Source organism: Numenius arquata, chromosome 9, assembly GCF_964106895.1.
Source record: "Numenius arquata chromosome 9, bNumArq3.hap1.1, whole genome shotgun sequence".
Lineage (NCBI taxonomy): Eukaryota > Metazoa > Chordata > Aves > Charadriiformes > Scolopacidae > Numenius > Numenius arquata.
In genome coordinates, this window is record NC_133584.1 from 4985840 (window position 1) to 5006127 (window position 20288).

The 20288-nt window shown below is 48.2% G+C and overlaps 1 protein-coding gene across 1 annotated transcript; it reads right to left on the reverse strand.

The window, feature by feature from the left end:
- Nucleotides 1-7938: 7938 nt before the first annotated feature.
- On the reverse strand, nt 7939-18280 carry CLDN11 (claudin 11). Its single transcript, XM_074153807.1, has 3 exons — nt 18055-18280; nt 14659-14823; nt 7939-8171 (listed from the first exon to the last, which is right to left on the reverse strand). Exons 1-3 carry the CDS (start codon nt 18278-18280, stop codon nt 7939-7941), a joined length of 624 nt encoding a protein of 207 aa, XP_074009908.1.
- Between the last annotated feature and the right edge of the window lie 2008 nt (nt 18281-20288).

Genomic DNA, 20288 nt, shown 5'->3' on the forward strand with positions numbered 1-20288 from the left:
TGGGGTGGGCAATGGGGCATCGCGCCACCCAGCCGATGAGGAAGGGTGCCTGCGGCTCCCCTGTCCTGCCCCATCCTCCCCGGGTCCTCCACCACCACCCCGCTCACCTCTGGTCCTCGGGACACGCTCTGCAATTGACGTTGACCACGAACCAAACACACCCGTGGCCCGTCTTGGCTCCCCCAGTCAGGTCCCACTCTGGTGAATGCTGGCTGATCCCCCAGCACTGGTTGACCTCCCGGCACTTGCCACACCAGTGGAGGTAGTGGAGTGGGAGATGTGCCAAACTGGGAGGGCGTTGAGAGGTGGAAGGAGCCGCATGAGGGCATGAGATGAGTTGTCCCCAGGGAATGTCCACCCGATGGCCGCAGCAGTGGGATGCCACTCTTACATTTTTGGCACGTTCTCAGCACATGTGTTTTCTTCTTTGAACCACTTGGAATAGCTGAGCCAGAGGGACAGAAGGGTGGGTAGGTAGATATGACATGGAGATGGACAAACCCCTTTCAAGGGAGTAGCTCAGAGGTGGATCCAGGGATGTTGTTCCCATCACCCAGCGTTTCCATGGCCTGTTCTGGTGCAAAGGGACTCGGTGCGCACAGCAGTGTGATCCTCATGTCCATCCCCACACCCCAAATCCAAGCATCCCAAATACTGGGATTCAAAATTAGTCCATGTCTCAATCAAATCTTGAAATCCCAGCATGGCCAAACATCCCAAATCTGTGTTTGGGAGCCTGGTCCCATTTCTGGTCACAGTGAGGGCTGTGACCTCTTGGCTCAACCCACCTTGTGTGAATGGTCAAGGTGGACCACACGCCATTTCTCTGAGCATCACTGATCTGAGGCTGGGCGCTGTTTCCACCACGTTGTGTCTTCTACAAAAATGACTACGTTGTAATTCCCTCACTGTGGTGCGTAATTCCCTCACGTTTCAGCGCTCACTCTGGCCTCAGTGCTTCAGCGATGTGTCCATACCCCTGCAAAATAACATCATCTGTGGGTCAGCCACGTTTTGGCAGAGCTGGGCCACACATTGCAAGTGGCGACAACACAGCTGCTGAAATCTTCCTCCCTGCTGACATCTCCACCTCATACCATTTTCTCTGTTTCTGACCCTGGCTTGGTGGATGCAGTATGAAAAAACACTGAAATGCTGCTCGTTCTAGAAGTGTCCATATTTCAACCTGAAACCAAACAGAGCTGGTGGCTCACAGGGCAGAGGCGGTCAGCAGGTGGGCTTTTCTGATAGTTAAACCCTCTGGGACAGCTCGAGTTGTCCCAACATGTCCCAGCCATGACCCCCAGCAGTGCCATCAGGTTCTCTGCCACCAGCATCCCCACAGCACCATCGGCTGTGACGGGGTTTGGTTGCAGCCACCATCTCCTCCAGTACAGCCAGCAGCTGCACTGCTGAGTCAGCGATTATCTGGAGACCACCACCAACATGCTTGGTTTAAAACACTGAGACGGAGGAACATCTTTTTGAACAAATAACAACGAAGAAAACACCCCATCGGACAGCAACACCCATCCTCCTCCCGACTGCTGAAGTCTACGGCCGGATCCATCCCCAGGGCTCCCCCAGAGCAGCCCAGACCAACCCCCAGGACCAGGGGCTGTTGCTGGCATCCCAGGGGACAATTTAACATCCATGGGGGCATGAGGCAGAATGTCCAATGTGTGATGCTGAGAACCATTAATGCTTTGGTTCGCTGGATGAGGCTTAGTCCCCCAAAACACAGCACAGAGCTGGCCTGGCACCCTTTGAGGGCAAGCGGGCTGCTGGGTGCAGAGGGTGCCTGGACCCACCCCCACTCCCGGGGCTCGAGGGCTCGAGGGAGAAGCTGTCCATGGCTGCAAAAGTTTCCCACCTGCAGCTCCTCTCCCAAACAGTCACAAACTACAGCCCTTTCCCCAGTGGAGAAGAGCATCTGATGCTGCAGATCATAACCCAGGGCACCCGGGGCAAGCCAAGGGGAAGTTTGACCTCTACGAGGGCTTCAGGATGGGAGCGAGGATTTGGCAAAAGGACCCATAAGCTTCGCTCTGGCATCCCCCTCCCACTGCCCGCCCCCACCACGCTTCTGCAAGCAGAAATCCTGAGTGTGCCCCACCGAAAAGCTGTTTGCAATGTGCGCGCCGCTCACGGGCCAGCTCGGGAAACCTTTCCAGGCAGTGCCGAGCACTTCTCGCAAAGGTCACCTCTCACTCGCGCTTGGCTGCTCTCCTCCTCGATGCCTTAGAAATACCCAAGAGAGATGGCACCTCGCAGGTCTGGCTTTACATTTTCAGGGAGAAAGATTGATGCTATTTTCCTACCAGCTCTTGTACTATACCATATCCGAGGTAGTCGTCTTCGTCCCGCTTCCGCACGGTATTTAGGCATCTGCCGCACCACAAACTGATGCCCAAGTACCCTGTCGAATCGAAGCCTGTTATTCCTTTTGCAGCCTTAATCTCTTGCTACAGAGCAGTTACCAGTACCAATGTCTGTCGTCATGTCCGCTCTAGTTACGCCGTATAATTTGACGAGGGCTTGATCCCTTGCTCTTTGGCATCTGTAGGAACCTCTCTGTTGGATCCATGCATCAAGTGAAGCCCTTCGGCTGCTCTTGTTCCCGTTCACCCATCCTCCTTCCCCTTCCCGGGGAGTGCCGGGGCAGGATGGCTGCACCATGTCCCCAGGACCACTGGGAAACAGCATTTTATGCCACTGTCCGGTATGGACAGGCTGCTGCCAGCCCTCGCCATGGTGGTGGGTGGGAGCTGTACCCTCCTCCCGAGCCCACCACATCCCACCTAAGGTTGGAGTGTAAGGAGAAGGCAGCTGAGCCGCAGGCTGGGGCTTGCATGGGTCCCCCGCCACCCCACTCTGAGCGGCAGTGCCTGGGGGACACGTGGGTCCCATCTCCATTTGGGAGCTCGGGCGCTTTCCCTTGTAGCGGGCGTTGGGGTCTTCAATGGACACAAGCAAAAGCTGCAAAGGCCAAAACGCTCAGGCATGACCATCACCTCTGGCCACCGCTGGTGCCGGAGGGTGGTTTTGGATGCTGGGAGGAGGTGCAAGTGCTTATTTTGCTGTAAACCCCAAATCCAGCCTTTTCCCCTGGGTGCCCTCAGGGAGGTTCTCACACCCCTGACCCATCAGGAGGACTCAGGCAGAGATGTCCCACCACTGGTGAGAGGCAGCCAGCCCCACCACGCCTGACCTCCCTCCACAGGGCATGAGCCCAGGGGGCCCGATGCATGATATGGATGGAGCATAGATACCTCAAACCTTCCAGAACGACTCTATAAGATCTCAGTCCCTCCACAAATTCACTCCGCATGGTTACGACCACTCGGTATGAGGCCCACCACGCCGGCATCCTCCACGCGGCAGAAAAATCACGCCCCGAACGACATCAGATGTTGTAAATCCAGCTTGTAAATGATCTTCACTTCGTTTTGTTCGGTCTTTCTGATGTATATCTTGCTTTTTTTTTTTTTTTTTTTTTTTTTTTTTTGCAGATGGTACTTTCCGGTGTAACAATTCTCTGCAGTTCTGGTATGAAATTGGTGTATTTGTTAAAAAAAGTTTGTTCTTTTTTATTTTTTTTTTTGTGGTTTTCAAAAGCCCATTGGTGCATTGTACAATGGGATCTTGTAGTGTGTCATGAGAAAGAAAAAAATATGCAGATGATATGTTATGGAGTGACTTTTATTTTCAAATGATTGTGTTGTTGACAACTATACATATAATATATATATATAATCAAGATACTAAGAAAAAAAATCTAAATTTACCAAAATCTGTATATTTTAATAAATGCATAAAGCTTTATTGTGTGCCTTTACATTTAAAAATCAAACAGGAACTAATGGATTTTTAAAGAAAGACAGAGACAAATGTGTCTTAGTATCAGTTTCCATAGTAATGTAAATCTTTTAAATGAAAGACTAAACCAAAAAAAATAAAAATATTTCCCTGATAAATTCTGTTACGCCAATCAGCAGCTGAAGGTCTGATATTTTTTCAATGCTAAATTGAAGCTAGAGATGAACAAACCTTGCCTTAAGTGCTTCAAAATTCCCTTTGTGGAAAATCCATTTCGATGGGCTGACTTTTTGGTATTTACTTGCACTGTTGTGAAAAAAAAATGGTTATCAGTTTACACAATAAAAAAAGAAATAGAAAAAAACCCTAAAGCCGATGACCACAGGTTGACTATTGCAGTGCAAAGCCCTGGGGAGCGCCAACATCTTCCCATCTTCTCGTGGTGCCGCCAGCACCCCCCTTTCCCTGGGGTAAGTGGGGTGCCATGACTTCTTCTCCCCTTTGGGGTGCTCAGGGCCACCAGTGTCCCCTGCCCCCTGTTATTCCTATTATTTGGGGAACAGGGAGGCTGCCAAGCGTGTTCCTCGTGATGGGGAACTATAGCTGGTCCTGATGGGGCCAGGGAGGGCTCCCCTGGGGCATCATGAACCACCACCTCCACGCCATTGTGACCACCACAGCTCACCCCCACCACTCCACAGCTGATATTAGGCGTGGTGTGGAGCTGTTTTTCCTTTAAGGAGAATTATATTTGACTCTATTTTGAGGCTTTGGGTCAGCAAATGAACACCAAAAGCCTTCAAGAGCCAACAGTGCCGTGGCCAACCCAGCCCTGGAGAACACAGCAGGGGAGCGGAGCATTTTGGGGCGGCGCAAAGCAGGTATTTCAGCTTTGATCCTTTAAAAACTTGAAACATTTAATGTTCTTTGTGCTTCCTCCAAATGCTTCCCCTCTGCGATGCCAGCACTAATATCCTGTCCCATTCTTGGCCCCATCTCCTCGCGTCCCACAGTTGCAGATGTCCGTTTTCCCCACGACTGCTCCAGAGTTGTTTTTGCTTTGTTTGACTTTTGCTTCTCTTCCCTGAAATAAAGCATCTTCCTTCCTCCGAGCAGATTGCCCAGAGCCTTTTAAGGGCTGGATTTGGGACCGGCTGCCGGTAACCTGTGACCGTGGGCAGGGTGAGCAGAGCCCTGCTGAGGGTCCCCAGCCCCGTGTGCCTCAAGATGTCAAGATGCAGCCCCAAGGCTGTGGGCAGCAAAAAACACATAAGCCCTGCCTGGCAGTGCTCATTCCTCATTGGATCATACACCACTACTCAAGCCCCTCCAGCAGCACCAACACCTTGCCAAAAACTCTCCTCAAGCATCCAGGGCACCTCCCTCAGCCTTCCAGTACCTAAAGGGGGCTACAGGAAAGAAGGGGAGGGACTCTTGATCAGGGAGTTCAGTGGTAGGATGAGGGGGAACGGTTTTAAACTGAAAGAGGGTAGATTTAGATTAGATATTAGGAAGAAATCTTTCACTATGAGGGTGGTGAGACACTGGAACAGGTTGCCCAGAGAAGCTGTGGCTGCCCCATCCCTGGAGGGGTTCAAGGCCAGGCTGGATGGGGCTTTGAGCAACCTGGTCTGGTGGGAGGTGTCCCTGCCCAGGGCAGGGGGGTGGGAACTGGATGATCTTTAAAGTCCCTTCCAACACAAACCATTCTACGATTCTATGATCTCAGACAGGTTTTCCTGTGTTTTTCCCTCCCGCTTTGCTCCAGGGCCGCTTGCAGAGCAGCGTTCAGGCAGCTTTCTGCTCTGAGGTCTCCCAGGCTGCCGTCAGCCCCGGGGTTAACCAGCAGAGCCCCCGCTCGGCTAAAGCCACGGGCAGCGGGGCACAATCCACAATCCCCGGGCAGCCTGCACAAGCACAAGCTGGCACGTCTGTGCGCCGCCCCTTCGCCCGTGGCACCCGCACATCAATGGCAGCGCTTGTAGCATCTCCCCGGAGCATACAACAACTGCCTGTGCCCTGCCCGTGATGTAATGGGCACAAGTGTCCTGCCGCCAGCCCCGAACCCCTGCCCGCCAGGGGGACATTGTATGGGATGGCAGCGATGCACAGCCTGCACAACAGAGACGCCTTCACGACTGCTCGGTCTTAAAGGCAGATGCTGGGGTTGCGTGTCGGAGCTGGAGGGGGACGCACAACCAGCCTGGGACATGACCAGCCCCTCCTGGAGCCTCCTTATTGACTCCTCTTATATGGTCCCACCGTGGCTTCCCACGCGGAGGAGGGAAAGCGTGGGAGCTGCAGCATCCTGGCGCCTGTGTTTGTGTCACCCACTTTGGAATCCCCAACTGAAGTGGACCAAGATGAAAGGGCAGTCCTTAAGCCACCTCCAAGGCTTGACTAGCAGCCTTGTTTTCAAATTCTTCTCCATCACCCCAAATAATTTGTTTGGTCTTCTCCTCTGCTTGCTCAATCCCCTCTCCTCCTACACTCAACACCTGGGCTCTCCCCCTTGTCCGTGCCTGAACAGCAGCTATTCCCCTTTTCCTGCTCCTGAAGCCTGACTTACACAAATTATTTGAACTAACATCTCCGGGAACAGATGGGATTTTGTATCAACATAATTAAATTGCTACAGCCCCTGGTAAGGGCTGAGTTAGATCTTGGTCTTACACGGTTTTAATCAAAGAGAGCGATGACCCCAGATCAGACTCTTATTTTAGTTGAAAGCACCTCCAGCAACACGACTTCTCAACTTCAGCACGTCCAAGCTGTGCTGGGGGTGTATCTCCACCGCCTCAGTGGGCGTCTAAATCTCTCTGATGTGAAGAGTACCACGAGCCAGTGGTACCACTGCTGCAAGTCGCTACTGGGAACACTGAAAGAGCCGATGGATAAGACAGAGGTCAGTATCATGCAGGAAGATTACTCATATTTTAAATATTCAAAAAAAACCAAAACAAAACCCCAACCAAAAGACCCGCTTAATTCCATAGCAGAGCAGAATCTCTCATCCTGAACTGCTATTAAAAAAAAAAAAAAAAAAAAAAACAAACCTTCAAAATCATTGGGAAACCCCCATCATGGAAAAACTAGCTATGGAAACACACAGGAAGGATGGAAAATACAAAGCCAGTGGTTGCAGGTACTCTGTTATTTATTGTACAGTATTTCACTGAAAGTACAAAGGCATCATCAGTATTCACCAGAATTGTATTGTAACAGGTACATTATACTGCGTGTTAAAATGTGCTGCTTTAATGATGCAAGAGAGAACACAAATTTAGAAGGAAGAAAGCAAGGAGTTTAAAAAAATGTAAAAATACATTTTTAGTAACTGGTCTGTACAAAGGAAAAAAAAAAAAAAAAGAAACCAAACGAGAGTGCGGGGATTAGAGCCCCCAAAGTCATTTAAAACTATATAAAAAGGCACCGTTATCTACCATGTAATTAGGACCTTTGGGTTCCGTTTCCTTCATACTGATGACTGTGGGGGGTGGGGGAAATACCGTTACTGAAATGATCAGACTCGTACAAAAGTATTTACAGAGAAAGGCAGAAAAAAATTCCCCTACTCTTGTTCCAAAAGAGAAACATTTGCCCGGTTGGAGAGTAGAGCCTTCCTCCCTACCCCCTCGCCCACACCGTGCCCAAGCGGTGACCTTGAACAGGGGAAAGCAAATAGTGACGTGGTGGGAGAAGCTGCCAGAGTCCTTCTAACAACGGGAAAGTGTCTCTCTCGTTTCTCTTTTATTGCTTTAAACTCTCCTATAAGCAGGGGAGCTAGAAAATAAAATTTAAAAAAACCCACCAACCTAAAACCCACATGACAATCCCAAACCATCTGAGTCATCCTGGCTGCAAGAAGATGGGGCGAGTGGTCGGGACAAATTGGGGAGGACCAAGAGGTAGGGCTGGCTGGAGCTTTCTTTCTAGAAAAGGGGTGGGGAGGGGAAGAGACGGGGAGAATAACGCTTCAAACTACCAGACATTTGTGCTGCTTTTCTAAATCTTCCCCCGGGAGCCTGACAGCGGCGTGTGTCAGTAGAAGCAAACCCAGGGCACACAAACCCACCAGCCAAAGCATCTGACGGCAGCCGTGGGGCGTCCCCGGGACGCTTACACGTGAGCGCTCTTCGCGTGGGTAGGGGAGCTGGAGCCCGAGGCGTAGTAGAAACGGTTTTCACCGAACGTCTGGGCATCTCCTGAGCAGCAGACGATGACGCAGCCGCCGAAGAGGCAGAGGGCAGAGCCGATCCAGCCCGTGTACAGGGAGTAGCCGAAGCTCATGATGGTGGTCTCACGGTGGGCGCACACGGGAAACCAGATGGTGGCAACAACGCCGCACATGGCTGGGGAGAGAGGGAAAGGAAAGGTAACTCCAGCACGTAACCCCACCACGGGGACACAGCTCACCAAAGGGGAGGGACGGCTCTGCAGGACAGGGGACAGAGAGGAAACCCATCCCTCCTCCCTTGCAGTCCCACGGTGGGACCCAGGAGCATCAGCATCAGGGCTTGGTCTGAGAGATCTCTGAGCAGGAGGCAGCGTGGGAGCCTCGTGGGGAGGAAGACCACGAGAGAACAGCCATCTCTGTCAGGCACCAACAAACAAAAAGGAAAAACAACTGCTGCTTGACACAATCTGATATATTTATTACAAGGGAAACAGATTTGTTCCCTAGAAATATCCTTAAGGGGGAAGAATGAAAGTCATCCCTGAAAGTGATGCTCTGGAGAGCTGCAGAATCAGGAATAAATACAAAACAAGACCACAAAAGCCATATGCATCGGTGAGACGGTAAAATCAGTAGCCCAAAGTCAACTCGTTTAAATCACTGTTTCTGCAGGAATTCATGTCAATCAGCATCACTGAATGGTCACATAAACATTAACGAAATATCCCGGCGCTCAGCAAGTCAGAGCAGGGTTTATAAAACACAAGCAGAAAATGGGCAGGGACAAAATAAGCATCAGTACAGCATCGTTGGGGTGTTTTTATGAACAAGAAAGTGTCTCACAACTCTGGAAAGCAGATTCCACTTCCCTGTGGAAAATTTCTCTACATCAAGCGATGGAGACAAACCCAGCAAGGTTCCCCAGAAACCTACTGAATTGAATAGAAGGGGAAAAAGTATTTTAACCAGAGTATACAATGGGTCAAAAAATGTTATCGCTCTCTACAACTGTCTGAAAGGAGGCTGTACCGAGGTGGGGTTCGGTCTCTTCTCCCAAATAATAAGCGACAGGACAAGAGGAAAGGGCCTCAAGTTGCACCAGGGAAGGTTTAGGATGGATATTAGGAAAACTTTCTTCACCGTTAGGGTTATCAAGCATTGGAACAGGCTGTGGTGGAATCACCACAGGGAAGTGGTGGAATCACCATCCCTGGAGGTATTTAAAAGACGGGTAGACATGGTGCTCAGGGACATGGTTTAGTGGTGGACTTGTCAGTGTTAGGTTGATGGTTGGACTCAATGATCTTAAAGGTCCCTTCCAATCTAGACAATTCTATTATTCTATGATTCTATGACTGAGGACTTCAAATTTTGCTTGAAATTCCATATTTTTTTTCCACAAAAAGCAGGAAGGCTGCCATGGCGGTGCTGTGAGGACTGCTAGGCAGGTGACCTGGGAAACAGACACCCTCAGGACAGTAAAATGGGTTCAAACGCGGCACTTTGCAGGCAGCCAGGCTACAGATCACGATGCTTTCGGTGTGTAGCACACACGCACGGTTTGCTCCAAGCAGAGAGAAAACAGATGCCCTGCATTCTCCTTGTTCTACGCAAGGTCACACTCGCTACCCTCACCAAAGGTCCTACCTCCATCCTGCAAAGTCCCCGCATGCACCGAGGGCAACAGGAGTTGACGGTGTTAATCACCTCACAGGAGCGGGTCCTAAAACAATACTCCTTTATGGCCTGTACATCTGAGAAGAATTAATCTGTCAATATTTACTTGCCTCCGGGACAAGCTGTGCAGGAGTCCATCCTTGTGGCTATCAGAGAATCAGAGCAAAACAATAACAGGACCGTGGCAGCGTTACAGATTTCCACCGACCGCGTTAAAAGGTATCTGGAGGCAGTGTCAAAAAGTTAAGGTTGCAGGAGGAAAAAAAAAAAAAGGGGGGGGGCAGATTAAAAATAAAATTGTTTAGTTAAAGAGGAGAACAAACCGTAGCTCCTGGCCGGACAGCAGAAAACCCATCCCCAATAGCTGCAGTTATTGTGAGAGAAAATATTTTCTTATGGAAAAGAGAAGAACATTTGAAGGATGCTAATAAAGCCAGTAATAATTTAGGGCCTCCTCAAAGCAAGGGCCCTGCGGCTTTGGAGGAAATTTTTGGAGGAGGCAGGGAGGGGAGAGCAGCATTTCTCCCGCCTGTGGATGAGTCCTGCAAACAGCTCATGAGCTTTAAAACAAAAATGTATCAGTTGGGAATACGCAAAGCATTCTAATGGGCTGGGGCAGGGGGGGGGAAAAAGCTTCTTTGTTGTCCAAAAAGACACAATCATCTTTTCTTTTTCTGTCAGCAGTAAATATCTATAGATATTTATGTCCATAGACTATAAGAGCGTTATCTATCCGGACCCTCCCCCACAACACAGGACAGAAGAAAACACTTGCGCTGGGGTGAGAGGAGCTCTCAGGGCCACTAACACAATAGCATCCCTTGTGCGTGTGGCCGAACGACATGTAAAACCACCTTATTTTAATGCTGACAAGACTAGAAAGCTGTGAAACACAAGCCAAGGACTCTGCATGGGTTAGTTTGACCTCTCTGTCCTCGGAGGCTACCAGCTGCCGTCAGTCACCGGTCACCCCGTTGCTCAGCAAGAGGAACGCCCTGAAACAGGACTGGATTTCATCGCTCTGCATAGATTAGAGGGGGCTGCAAACCCTCCGAGAAGATGCGAAAAGGGTGGTCGGCAATCGCAGTATTCCTCAGTGAACTCAACTTTTGGTCCCGCTGCATCACAGAGAAAGGCTGAAGAAAAGCTGATTTGCCAAGAAACCCAAAGGGATTGGAAAAGGCGTTTTAGGGCAAGTTTCAAGAACTGAAATAGCTGCCTACAACGACAAAGTCTTCGAATAGAAATTATTACCCCCTTTTCTTTTGTGCTGATGCCGAGAGATTCTTTGCCTCTCCCTAAATATGAATGTCCTCAGACAGTAGAGCTGCTGTAGTCAGTATGGTCTAGCAGGAAAATGAAAGAAATTCTGCAAACAGAAGGAATATTTTCTATTAAACCAATTATGTTAGCTGGCAAAACAGACGTGTTTTGGGGCACACACATCCTGGAAAGCTTGTCTGCTTTTTCCAGCAAGAGCAGAGTAGTTCTGTAAAAGCCACTGCCTCTAACCTGCAAAATTCATCTCAGTGACAGATGGTGAGGTTGTCCCTGCTCAGTCAGATCACTGTGAATCCCCAGGGACACATCCCAGGCTCCCAGCATTTCTGAGCATTTCTTTTTGACTACGGACTTGCAGTGGCTCAATCCATTGAGCTGAAACTCTTAATATTCCACATTACAGGCATATTTTAATCAGATGGAAGCAGACAGAGGCAAGCAGCACAGAAGGTGCTTGGGGAGGTGGGGGAGATGGAGCAGGATTACTCTAACTCAAGGGACAGTGAGTCCCTGCCAAATTCCTTAACAGTAACTTAAAGGCTTTCTGCAGAAGAAAGAATACTTCTCTTTCACTGCTAAATTTAATCATTCCGAGTTGCTGACTCAAAGTCACACAGATTTCTCTTTCAAAGCATTTGGTTGAAATAATAGATATTCATAGAATCATAGAATCATTATTCTTTTTTTTTTTGTTTTTCTGTGTTCAAGGCAATCTTTTGATCTTGATATCTACGGTTTTCCAAGTAAATCTCATGCAGTGTCTAGAAAAAAAAAAATTAATATCCTTTATTTAATATACAACAGCTAATATGGTCATTTTGCAGTAGTAATTGCCAAAAACTAATAAATTTTTCATCTGTCTTTTCCAGTGTCTCACGTCCCCCACCTCCATTAGGAAAATGCCCACTCGGTTACCAGCACGGGGTCCCCCAAATTAGTATCAACAACACAGGATGGTTTTTCCAGGGTTTTTCCATCAACAGGAGCGTATGAAATGTTTTCATTTCGGCTGGGAGCAAACCTCTGCTGACGGTTGTTTTCGACAATAAATCAATTCTCTCGGACAGATAGGATCAAGCAGAGACATAAATACATCAGCGGGCAGGATAGGAGGGTGCGCACACAGGTTGCACTCTGCTATCATCAGCGGACAGAAAAATCAATGGAATATCTGAGTCCATCATTTTCCTGGCAAGATTTCAACTTGGGTTTTTTTTTTTCTGTTTAGGGTTTGTTTGTGGGTTGGGTTTTTTTTTTTCCACACTGTTTCGACCTCTGTTTTCCTTTTTAATAAATCTCAGTAACAAACTGCCATCCTCTCACCGAGCAACAAGTAAAGTTTGCCATGGGGCCGGCTCCCCCAGTCACATCTCAACTATCTATTTTTGCTACGTTAGTGAGCGTTTGGGGGTTTGTTTTCTTTTACCCAGAGCTCTGGGGGTTGGTCTCCACTTAGAGGAAAAGGTGGTTGGGGAAAACCATGAAGGAGAGTTCAGTGGCCAGAGGGTAAATAACAGTCCAGGGCATATTACTTTTAGAATATAATTAATTTTACATCAGTATTACAATTTTCAAGGCCTGATTCATGCTGATTAAATGCTCTGGAATAGTAACACCTCATTTTGCAAATAACAGATCATTAATCAGCTTAAATAATGTCAGTCCCAAGCTCTGTACATTATTCTTTTTCCATAGGGACTGTCTTGCTGAGCAGCCCCGAAAAAATTGGGGGTTGTAAAAATAAATATGGGCTGGTTTGTTGTTTAAGAGCAAACTTATAAGCAAAAGGAGCTTATTTATTCTTCATTTGTGATCTGACAAAAAGAGTATTATTGTAATTGTGACTAAAACATTGTGACCAGACCGCTGTTCCCAGCCCAGATCATTCAGGACATCAGCGACATGAGCAAACCACTTCACCTTCAGATGCTTCAGAGCTCACAGGGGTAAAAATTCAGTAAGAAGTCCAAATCCCACTCAAAGAGCATTCACCTGCCAGTGCCTGTGTAAAAACACGTTTTCTTTGCTCACAGGATCTACTTAGTGGGAAAACCCTGTTCTGAGGCAGAGAGGAGCCCGGCTTCTGGAGCACCACAACCCCTCTCCTCCGTCCTCTTACATCGATTCTCCTCCCTGGTGTCACACCACAGCAAGACCAGGACGGGACAGTGGAACACTAGACCCCTAATCCCTGGTGCAATGCTGCAAGATATGGGATTTCACTTATTTTAATGCGGAGTTACCCAATACTGCCAATGCCATTTGTTTTCTGCGTGTTCTGGTCCCGTAAACCTGTCACCCTGCGTCAAAGCAGATTTAAGGAGAATACTCTCGCCTCCAGGTCTGCAGCCACGCAAACGGGGCTGATCTACAGCACGTTCTCCTTCACCGGGACCCAAAACTCGTGTTTGTTTGTGACAAAGTTCAGCTCTGCTGGACCTCCCCCATCCCGGGCAGGGGAAATCCGACGGAGCAGACTCCTCCGGCACCAACATTTCATTCACAGGCAGAAAAAAAAAAACCCTCCACTTTTTCTCTCACTTCACCAAGACCAAATATGTGACTTAAGGTTTTGGGACAGGGATGAAGGCCACATTTCAACAGCTCTCTAACATGGCTGTTCATGATCGGGATGTCCTAAACGGGCCCTATAAAGCTTATTTTTAAATTTCCAGCTGTGGCAACGTGCTCTTAAACCCCACAGATGTTGAAAGGGCCCCTTGGTCTCAGTCCCTTGGGTTTGGGATGTCCTGATTTGTATTATCTGCTTCTCACCAAAGAACCGGAGGAGGGACCACTTGCAAAGAAGGAGCATCCAGAGGACAGCCCCTCTGAGCGTGCAGCTATCTCCAGTGCCCACTTGAAAAAAAAAAAATTAGAAAAAGAAGAAAAAAGAAGACGGGCATGATGTCAGCACGGGCTGCCAGCAACCAGCAGAGCCACACAAAGAGGCCACTTTCCCTCACCCCTCCTCCTTCTCTGCCGCACAGACGGGTAAAAACAAGGCACCACCGCCTGTTGCTGAGATGACGAGGCCTCAAGAACATGCAGGTGTTGCCTTGGGGACAATGAGCTCCACAGTCCACACTGCTCAAAACAAACTCCTGCACAGGCATGGAGAACGGGAAGAAATTCCCAGGGGAACTTGGAGGCCCAAGGGCAAGGCTGGCAGAGGGGGTTGGGAGGCACCCAACCCCTCTTCCCAGGTCTGTGCCATCTCCTTGCTTCCTCCTCTGCTGTTCCCGCACCATCAGCTCCCCTCAGCCACGGGCTTCCCCTCTCACACGCCTCAGCTTACTTTGACCTGGCTGCATCTGCGATGCCCAGGGAGATTTGGAGGCTATCCATTCCCTGTAAGCAGCTTGGGAGTTTAGACACTTTTCCAAAACCAGCATTGCTTCCGCAGCAAACCAGCAAAACCAGCTGCCTGTGTGTGACCGTTATGACCCTCCCACAGACACAGGTGGTGGCCATCCCCAAGGACTCCACAAAACCTCCCCTCTTCACCCTGCCTCCTGTCTTTGTTCTCCCACTCCTCTTCATGCCTTTTATTCACCCCACAGACTGCAGCGATGCTGGAGAGCTTCAGGGTCTGCCCAGCCTGGACATCCATCCTTTCAGGTGAACACACTCAACCAGCTTGCACCGTGCCATCTTGGAGCGGAGGAAGACCTCCAGCTCTCCACACGCGGCGGGCGCCTTACCCAGGAGGATGATGAGGATCCCTCCCAGCTGGGACCGCCGGTACTTGGCAGCTCCAGGCTCGTGGCCCATCCGGATGCAGGGCAAGACCGTTATCAGCAAGAAGATAGCGGGAAGACCCAGGACAGAGGCGGCGATCATCAGTGCTCGACATGCTTGGACATACCCTGTTGGCAAGGCAAGGAAAGAGGATTTTGATTATTTGGCACGAGAGAATCATAGAAAGGTTTGGGTTGGAAAGGACCTTAAAGACCAGCTAGTTTCACCCCCCTGCCATGGGCAGGGACACCTCCCACCAGATCAGGTTGCTCAAAGCCCCATCCAGCCTGGCCTTGAACACCACCAGGGATGGGGCAGCCACAGCTTCTCTGGGCAACCTGTTCCAGTGTCTCACCACCCTCATAGTGAAAAATTTCTTCCTGAGATCTAATCTAAATCTACCCTCTTCCGGTTTGAAGCCATTACCCCTTGTCCTATCACTACATGTCCTTGTAAAAAGCCCCTCTCCAGCTTTCTTCTACATCCCCTTCAGATACTAGAAGGCTGCTGTAAGGTGTCCCCAGAGCCTTCTCTTTTCCAGGCTGAACAACCCCAACTCTCTCAGCCTGTCTTCATAGGAGAGGTGCTCCATCCCTCTGAGCATCTTCGTGGCCTCCTCTGGACCCACTCCAGCAGGTCCATGTCCTTCTTGTGCTGAGGACTCCTCTTTGCGAACCTTTGGACAAAGGCACCTCTTTGATTAGCTCCCAACACTTGCATGAAGTCCAGGAGAGAGGTTCAATTCTTTGTGTAAACAATTAAGACAGGGAGACTGCATTACAGCAGTTAGTGCATGAGCATGGGGTGTGCACGCTCAGAATTTTGCAACGAACAAGCAGCACTGCCTGGAAAACACAACCTATTCCCAGCAAGACACTGAGAAATCATGGAGCTGGGAACTACGGGATGAGAAAGTAGGAGAAACAGCCAGGAAGCGGTTTTCCTTTATCTTTTCATAGAGAGACTTATGGTTAAATAACAAGAACTTAAAGTCTTAAAGACTGCTGTGGGCAGATGAGGTCCATGGTCATCCAGAGGAGGGCTGAATAATTGAAGATCCATTACTGAAACACGCAAGTCCATGAGATACGACCACCAGCTGCCCTGATGTGCTGAGGACTGTTGACTTGGGAGGAGGATGGATGCTCACCAACCACAGCCACGTCCTGATGCTGCACCTGAGGAGTCCAGCCTGGTAGTGGGCTTTCAGAGAAGACCCGTGTCTCGAGGTGACCACTGGCACAGCTCTTCCTTAAGGAGAGGAAACAACCGCACCTTGCAGAGCTGCCTGAATTGCCATAACCAAGAGGCTGTTATTCTTCTGGGTCCCTACGGACACCACGGCATTCCCTGGCATTGCATCAGTTACCACCCCTCTCCTGCCGGCCCATGTGCAGCACCAACAGCCCAACACAAGGCAGCGAGGAACGACCAAGGACGGGGACTGTGGGTGTGCTGGGCAGGGACGTGACATTTCTACCACTCTCTGAGGGTCTATGTATAATAATGTCTCAAAAATTAAATTTTTAAATATCTTATGTATATATAACTTCATTTTTATATATTTTATAGATAAATTAGGTATAATATACAAAATTTATACATAAATAAAAAAATCCCAGGTCACTACTGGCATGCAAAAGAAAAAAAAAACAAGCGTCAGATTTGCTCCAGTGCCTGGTGAGCCTCCACCAGCTCTTGGGACAGTCTCAGCAGAGCGAATATGCTGCCCCTCTTTCCTCTCTTATTAAAAAAATGAAGCTGCTACATGCAGACATTGAGATTCACAATGTCTCGAACAATATCAGCAAGAAGGGGCCTCAAGCAAGTCCCGCTGACATACAGATAAGACACCAGGAATGAGGATTTTACTGTTCCTAGAAATGCAGATTCTGTGTATGCTGAATATTTGCTTGATTTTTCAAGAGGAAACTTAAGAAAAAAAAAAGTTACCTGAGGAGTTCAGGGCAAAAAATGAGACTCTAAACAAAGGAGATGGCAGTGCCCAGTGTGGTGTCTGTGCAATCAATCCCCATGAAATGAGAATACAAACACGTTTGTTTTAAAGACTTGACTCAGGCAATGAAAGACTCTAAACACATTCCAGCTATCGGGCACACCAGGATAAATTTCCCTCTCGTGGAAAGCTGTGGGTATCAAATGGGTTACAAGCAGAAGCATCTTGTTTTGTGATTTGTTTCTGCGGGAGAGAAGAACTGCTTTCTGCTGCTGAAAGACCGATTTACCTATTTATTAAACATCATTCAATAACGTTTCTTTGCGGCAAGTCTTTTCTCTGTCTCCTGTGCCGGATCATATTGAGCAATAGTAGCAATGAGGAGGGCAAATCTACTAAAATAAAAGTATACACACACAGAGAAAGGGAGAATAGGAGCTAGTCCAAGAGATTCAATATTGCTAAGCACTATGTGGTACAGACGAGGCTCTGCACCAGAGAGAAATTCGGGAATAATCCTTCTAACCTCTTGTGAAATTATTTTCACCACAGTTTTAAAATGAATTAATAAGGAAACATGAAAGAAAACTACAAGGAATGGTTATTTCTACCCTCTCAGCTTTGGAAGAGGCACCTCTGACATGCAAGAGGAGGTGCAATCTCAAACAGCAGAACAAAGAAGTGCTACAGAGTGAACAGTGATTGAAACAGGTAAGATCATTAACTAAACTTACAGGGACAAGACCACGCAAGGCTTTGGCTGGCTTAATTACCTCAAAAGACGTATCACCTTGTTTAATTTTTGCTTTGCAGTAAACTAGATGAAGATTACTATATAATTAGAACCAAGTTAAATGTAGTTACATCTCTTCACCGTGTAAAAGTTCTGTCTTGCCTTACAACATGCGGGAAGCACAAGACCATCAAGACTAATGATGATCTTCCAAAAGATTAAAAGCCATAGCAGCATTAATAATAAATGCTGAAAGACTCGTTATACTCCAAATCATTTTAAGGAACAGAACCTTAACAATTGTAATACTTCATCATTATCTCAAAGCAAAACTCAAAATACTCTATTATACATCAATATACTATATATGTTTTGTAATGCCATCTAGATACAAGATGTGAAAGGAACAGCCAGCGTTTACTAAGAGCAATGATTAAACATTAAGTGGCCTTTAATAGCCACAGGTAACACATGATACCTGGGTGTGATTAAAACCAGGTATGATTTAATGAGAATCACGTTAAGAGCTATCATTCACATTCTTTAGCATATTTCATTGACCATCTCCTGCGCTGGTTAAGCTGAAGGAGCTTCGCCATCCTGCCCAACTCAGAGCAAGGCTTGGCTCCTCACCTGCTGGTGGGAAGGGGGAGGATGAGGCACACGTACCTGGCAGTATGAGGATGTCTACGAGGGGCTTGCAGTGATAGAGACCTGTCGCCATCACACAGTCTGCCCACAGCCCCTTGGACCCCAGCTCATCCATTTTCCTGCAGGTGGTGATGGTGTAGCCGCAAGTCACCACCCAGTCGTTGGTGGCCGTGGCCACAACCACCCCGATCCACCCTATAAAACTGCAGACAAATCCGGCCAGGTGCAGGCAGGTGGCCACCATGTCGATCCTTTGGTGGGGCAAGCTGGACAGGAGAGCGGCCACAGGGGCTCAGCAAAGCCGGCCGGTGAGGTCCCTGCTGCGGATCCTGGCTGCTGGGACCTTCTGGGAGCTGGGAGCAGGAGGGACGGGGCTCTGGTAGGACGAGGTCCCTGGTCAGGCTGCTGCAGGCACTCGGTTGCTGCTGCCCAGCTCCCTCCCTGGGAGGGGTTAGAGCTGCCTCCAGCCCCACAAGGCATGGGAGGAGCGAGCTGGGAGCCCCAACTTCGGCCAGTTCATCAAGAGTCGGAGGGGACGGACGGCGTGGAGAGGAGGAGACACAGAATTGCACCCACCCGTGCCTGAAAAACAAACCGGGCAGCTTCATTCCAATGCAAACAGCCTGACTATTCAAAATTTAGCATCAAGGAGAAAAAAAAATTATGGCAGTGTTTTCGAGCCAAGGACAACTGATCACACCGGTACCTCTTCATGGAAAGAGAGGGCAAGAAACGTGGTGGACAGAGTTACTCAAGAGGTGGAACTGATCATCTCATCAAAGCCACCAGCACAGATGCAATAAACAGACAAAATCAGTTTGGGTCTTTCCTGATGTTTTCCTTAACTGCAAAAACATAGAAGACCCCTCACTGCATTCTCTGCTCGCGTCTGGGTTTTCAAAAATATTAACTAACACTCACAGAGTCCTAAATACGTGTTTAACAGCACTTTTGAATGCTAAAATTAAAACGAGCAGCCTTTTACGCAGGTTCATTACGGATGTAAATCTTAGTCTACTTCAAAATGTCAAAATAAAAGGAAAAAACCACCAAAAAAACAAACCTTCACAGCCTGTTCTGCATCAAGAGAAATAGGCGGGCAGGATATTGCCTTAATTTTGCTCTGCATTGTCACAAACACATCGAAGTTACCGGGTGCCGACCCATCCCTGATGAAGTTTGGTGGTTGCAGGGAAGGTTTGGATCCCGCAGATCCAACGTGCCTGGAGAGACCACTAGCGGAGACCTGCCCGCATTGCACCGGGAACGGGAAAACCAGGCAAAAACCGACAGAACCGGGAATTTGATTAATTCCTGGAACTGGTAGTGAAAAAAAAAAAAACACTGGAAGTTACCCAAGGATTAAGGTGCCGGGAATGAAATATATCCTGCTCTTCATCCAACAGTGTTTTTTCCCATTCTTTAGCAAATAAAGTGAAAAACATGAACAAGAGCATCCTAAGCCTCATTTGTCCCATGTTCCTTGGATTCAAAATTCAGGACACGAGGCCAGTTTTGTAAGCTTCATCTGAACACCGCAGTTACTACATAAATAACTGAAAATTATCTTTGAAGAGGAGCTTTTATAATAAATGGAAATTTAATAGTTGTTTTCATATTTGTTTTATATTGTTACTCCTTGGTTTTTTTCTGTACTTGTTTTATGGTATTTTTGGTGAAGCCACCCTGCCATCGACTTTCACGATGTGATTCCACCTCTCTGTAGAGCTTATTCTTCTACTGCACCCACTTCAGGTGGAAGAAGCTGCTACTTACACCCAGCCACCACTTTCATGCTGTCTAGAGTTTGGTTCTAGATGGATTTCATCTTTTCCCCAAACAATATTCCTGCTTATTCGTTATTCAGGAGATAAATTTGTCACCTCTCGAGCGAAACTAGCGTCGTTCCACTTCTCGGACCACACAATTGCACTGGACAGGTCACACGTCACCTCCTGAATTCGGAAGGAGACGAGCTGATGAATGAACACGTTCCTGCCTCTCCCCTTCGCTGACTCAGTTTGCATTTTTTCGGTCTAGCATTTCCTCCATATAATTTAATTGCATTCCGTAAATTAAGCATCTGATCTGTTCAGTACCAAGTATAAATGCAATTAGTTTAATATTGCTTTTTGATGAATACCAGGTGTAAGGATACTGCAGTAACTGGCACTGTTCAACAGCACTCGACCTGGCGCCCACCGGACACCGTTAGAATTATTTCATTAATGCCGACAGGGGCAAGAAACATC

Coding starts and splice junctions, on each gene's coding strand:
- CLDN11 (XM_074153807.1), bottom strand. CDS start 18,280: ATGGTGGCCACCTGCCTGCACCTGGCCGGATTTGTCTGCAGTTTTATA. Junction 14,824..18,054: donor AGACATCCTCATACTGCCAG/GTACGTGTGCCT, acceptor CCTTGCCAACAG/GGTATGTCCAAGCATGTCGA. Junction 8,172..14,658: donor GATCCTCATCATCCTCCTGG/GTAAGGCGCCCG, acceptor CTCTCTCCCCAG/CCATGTGCGGCGTTGTTGCC.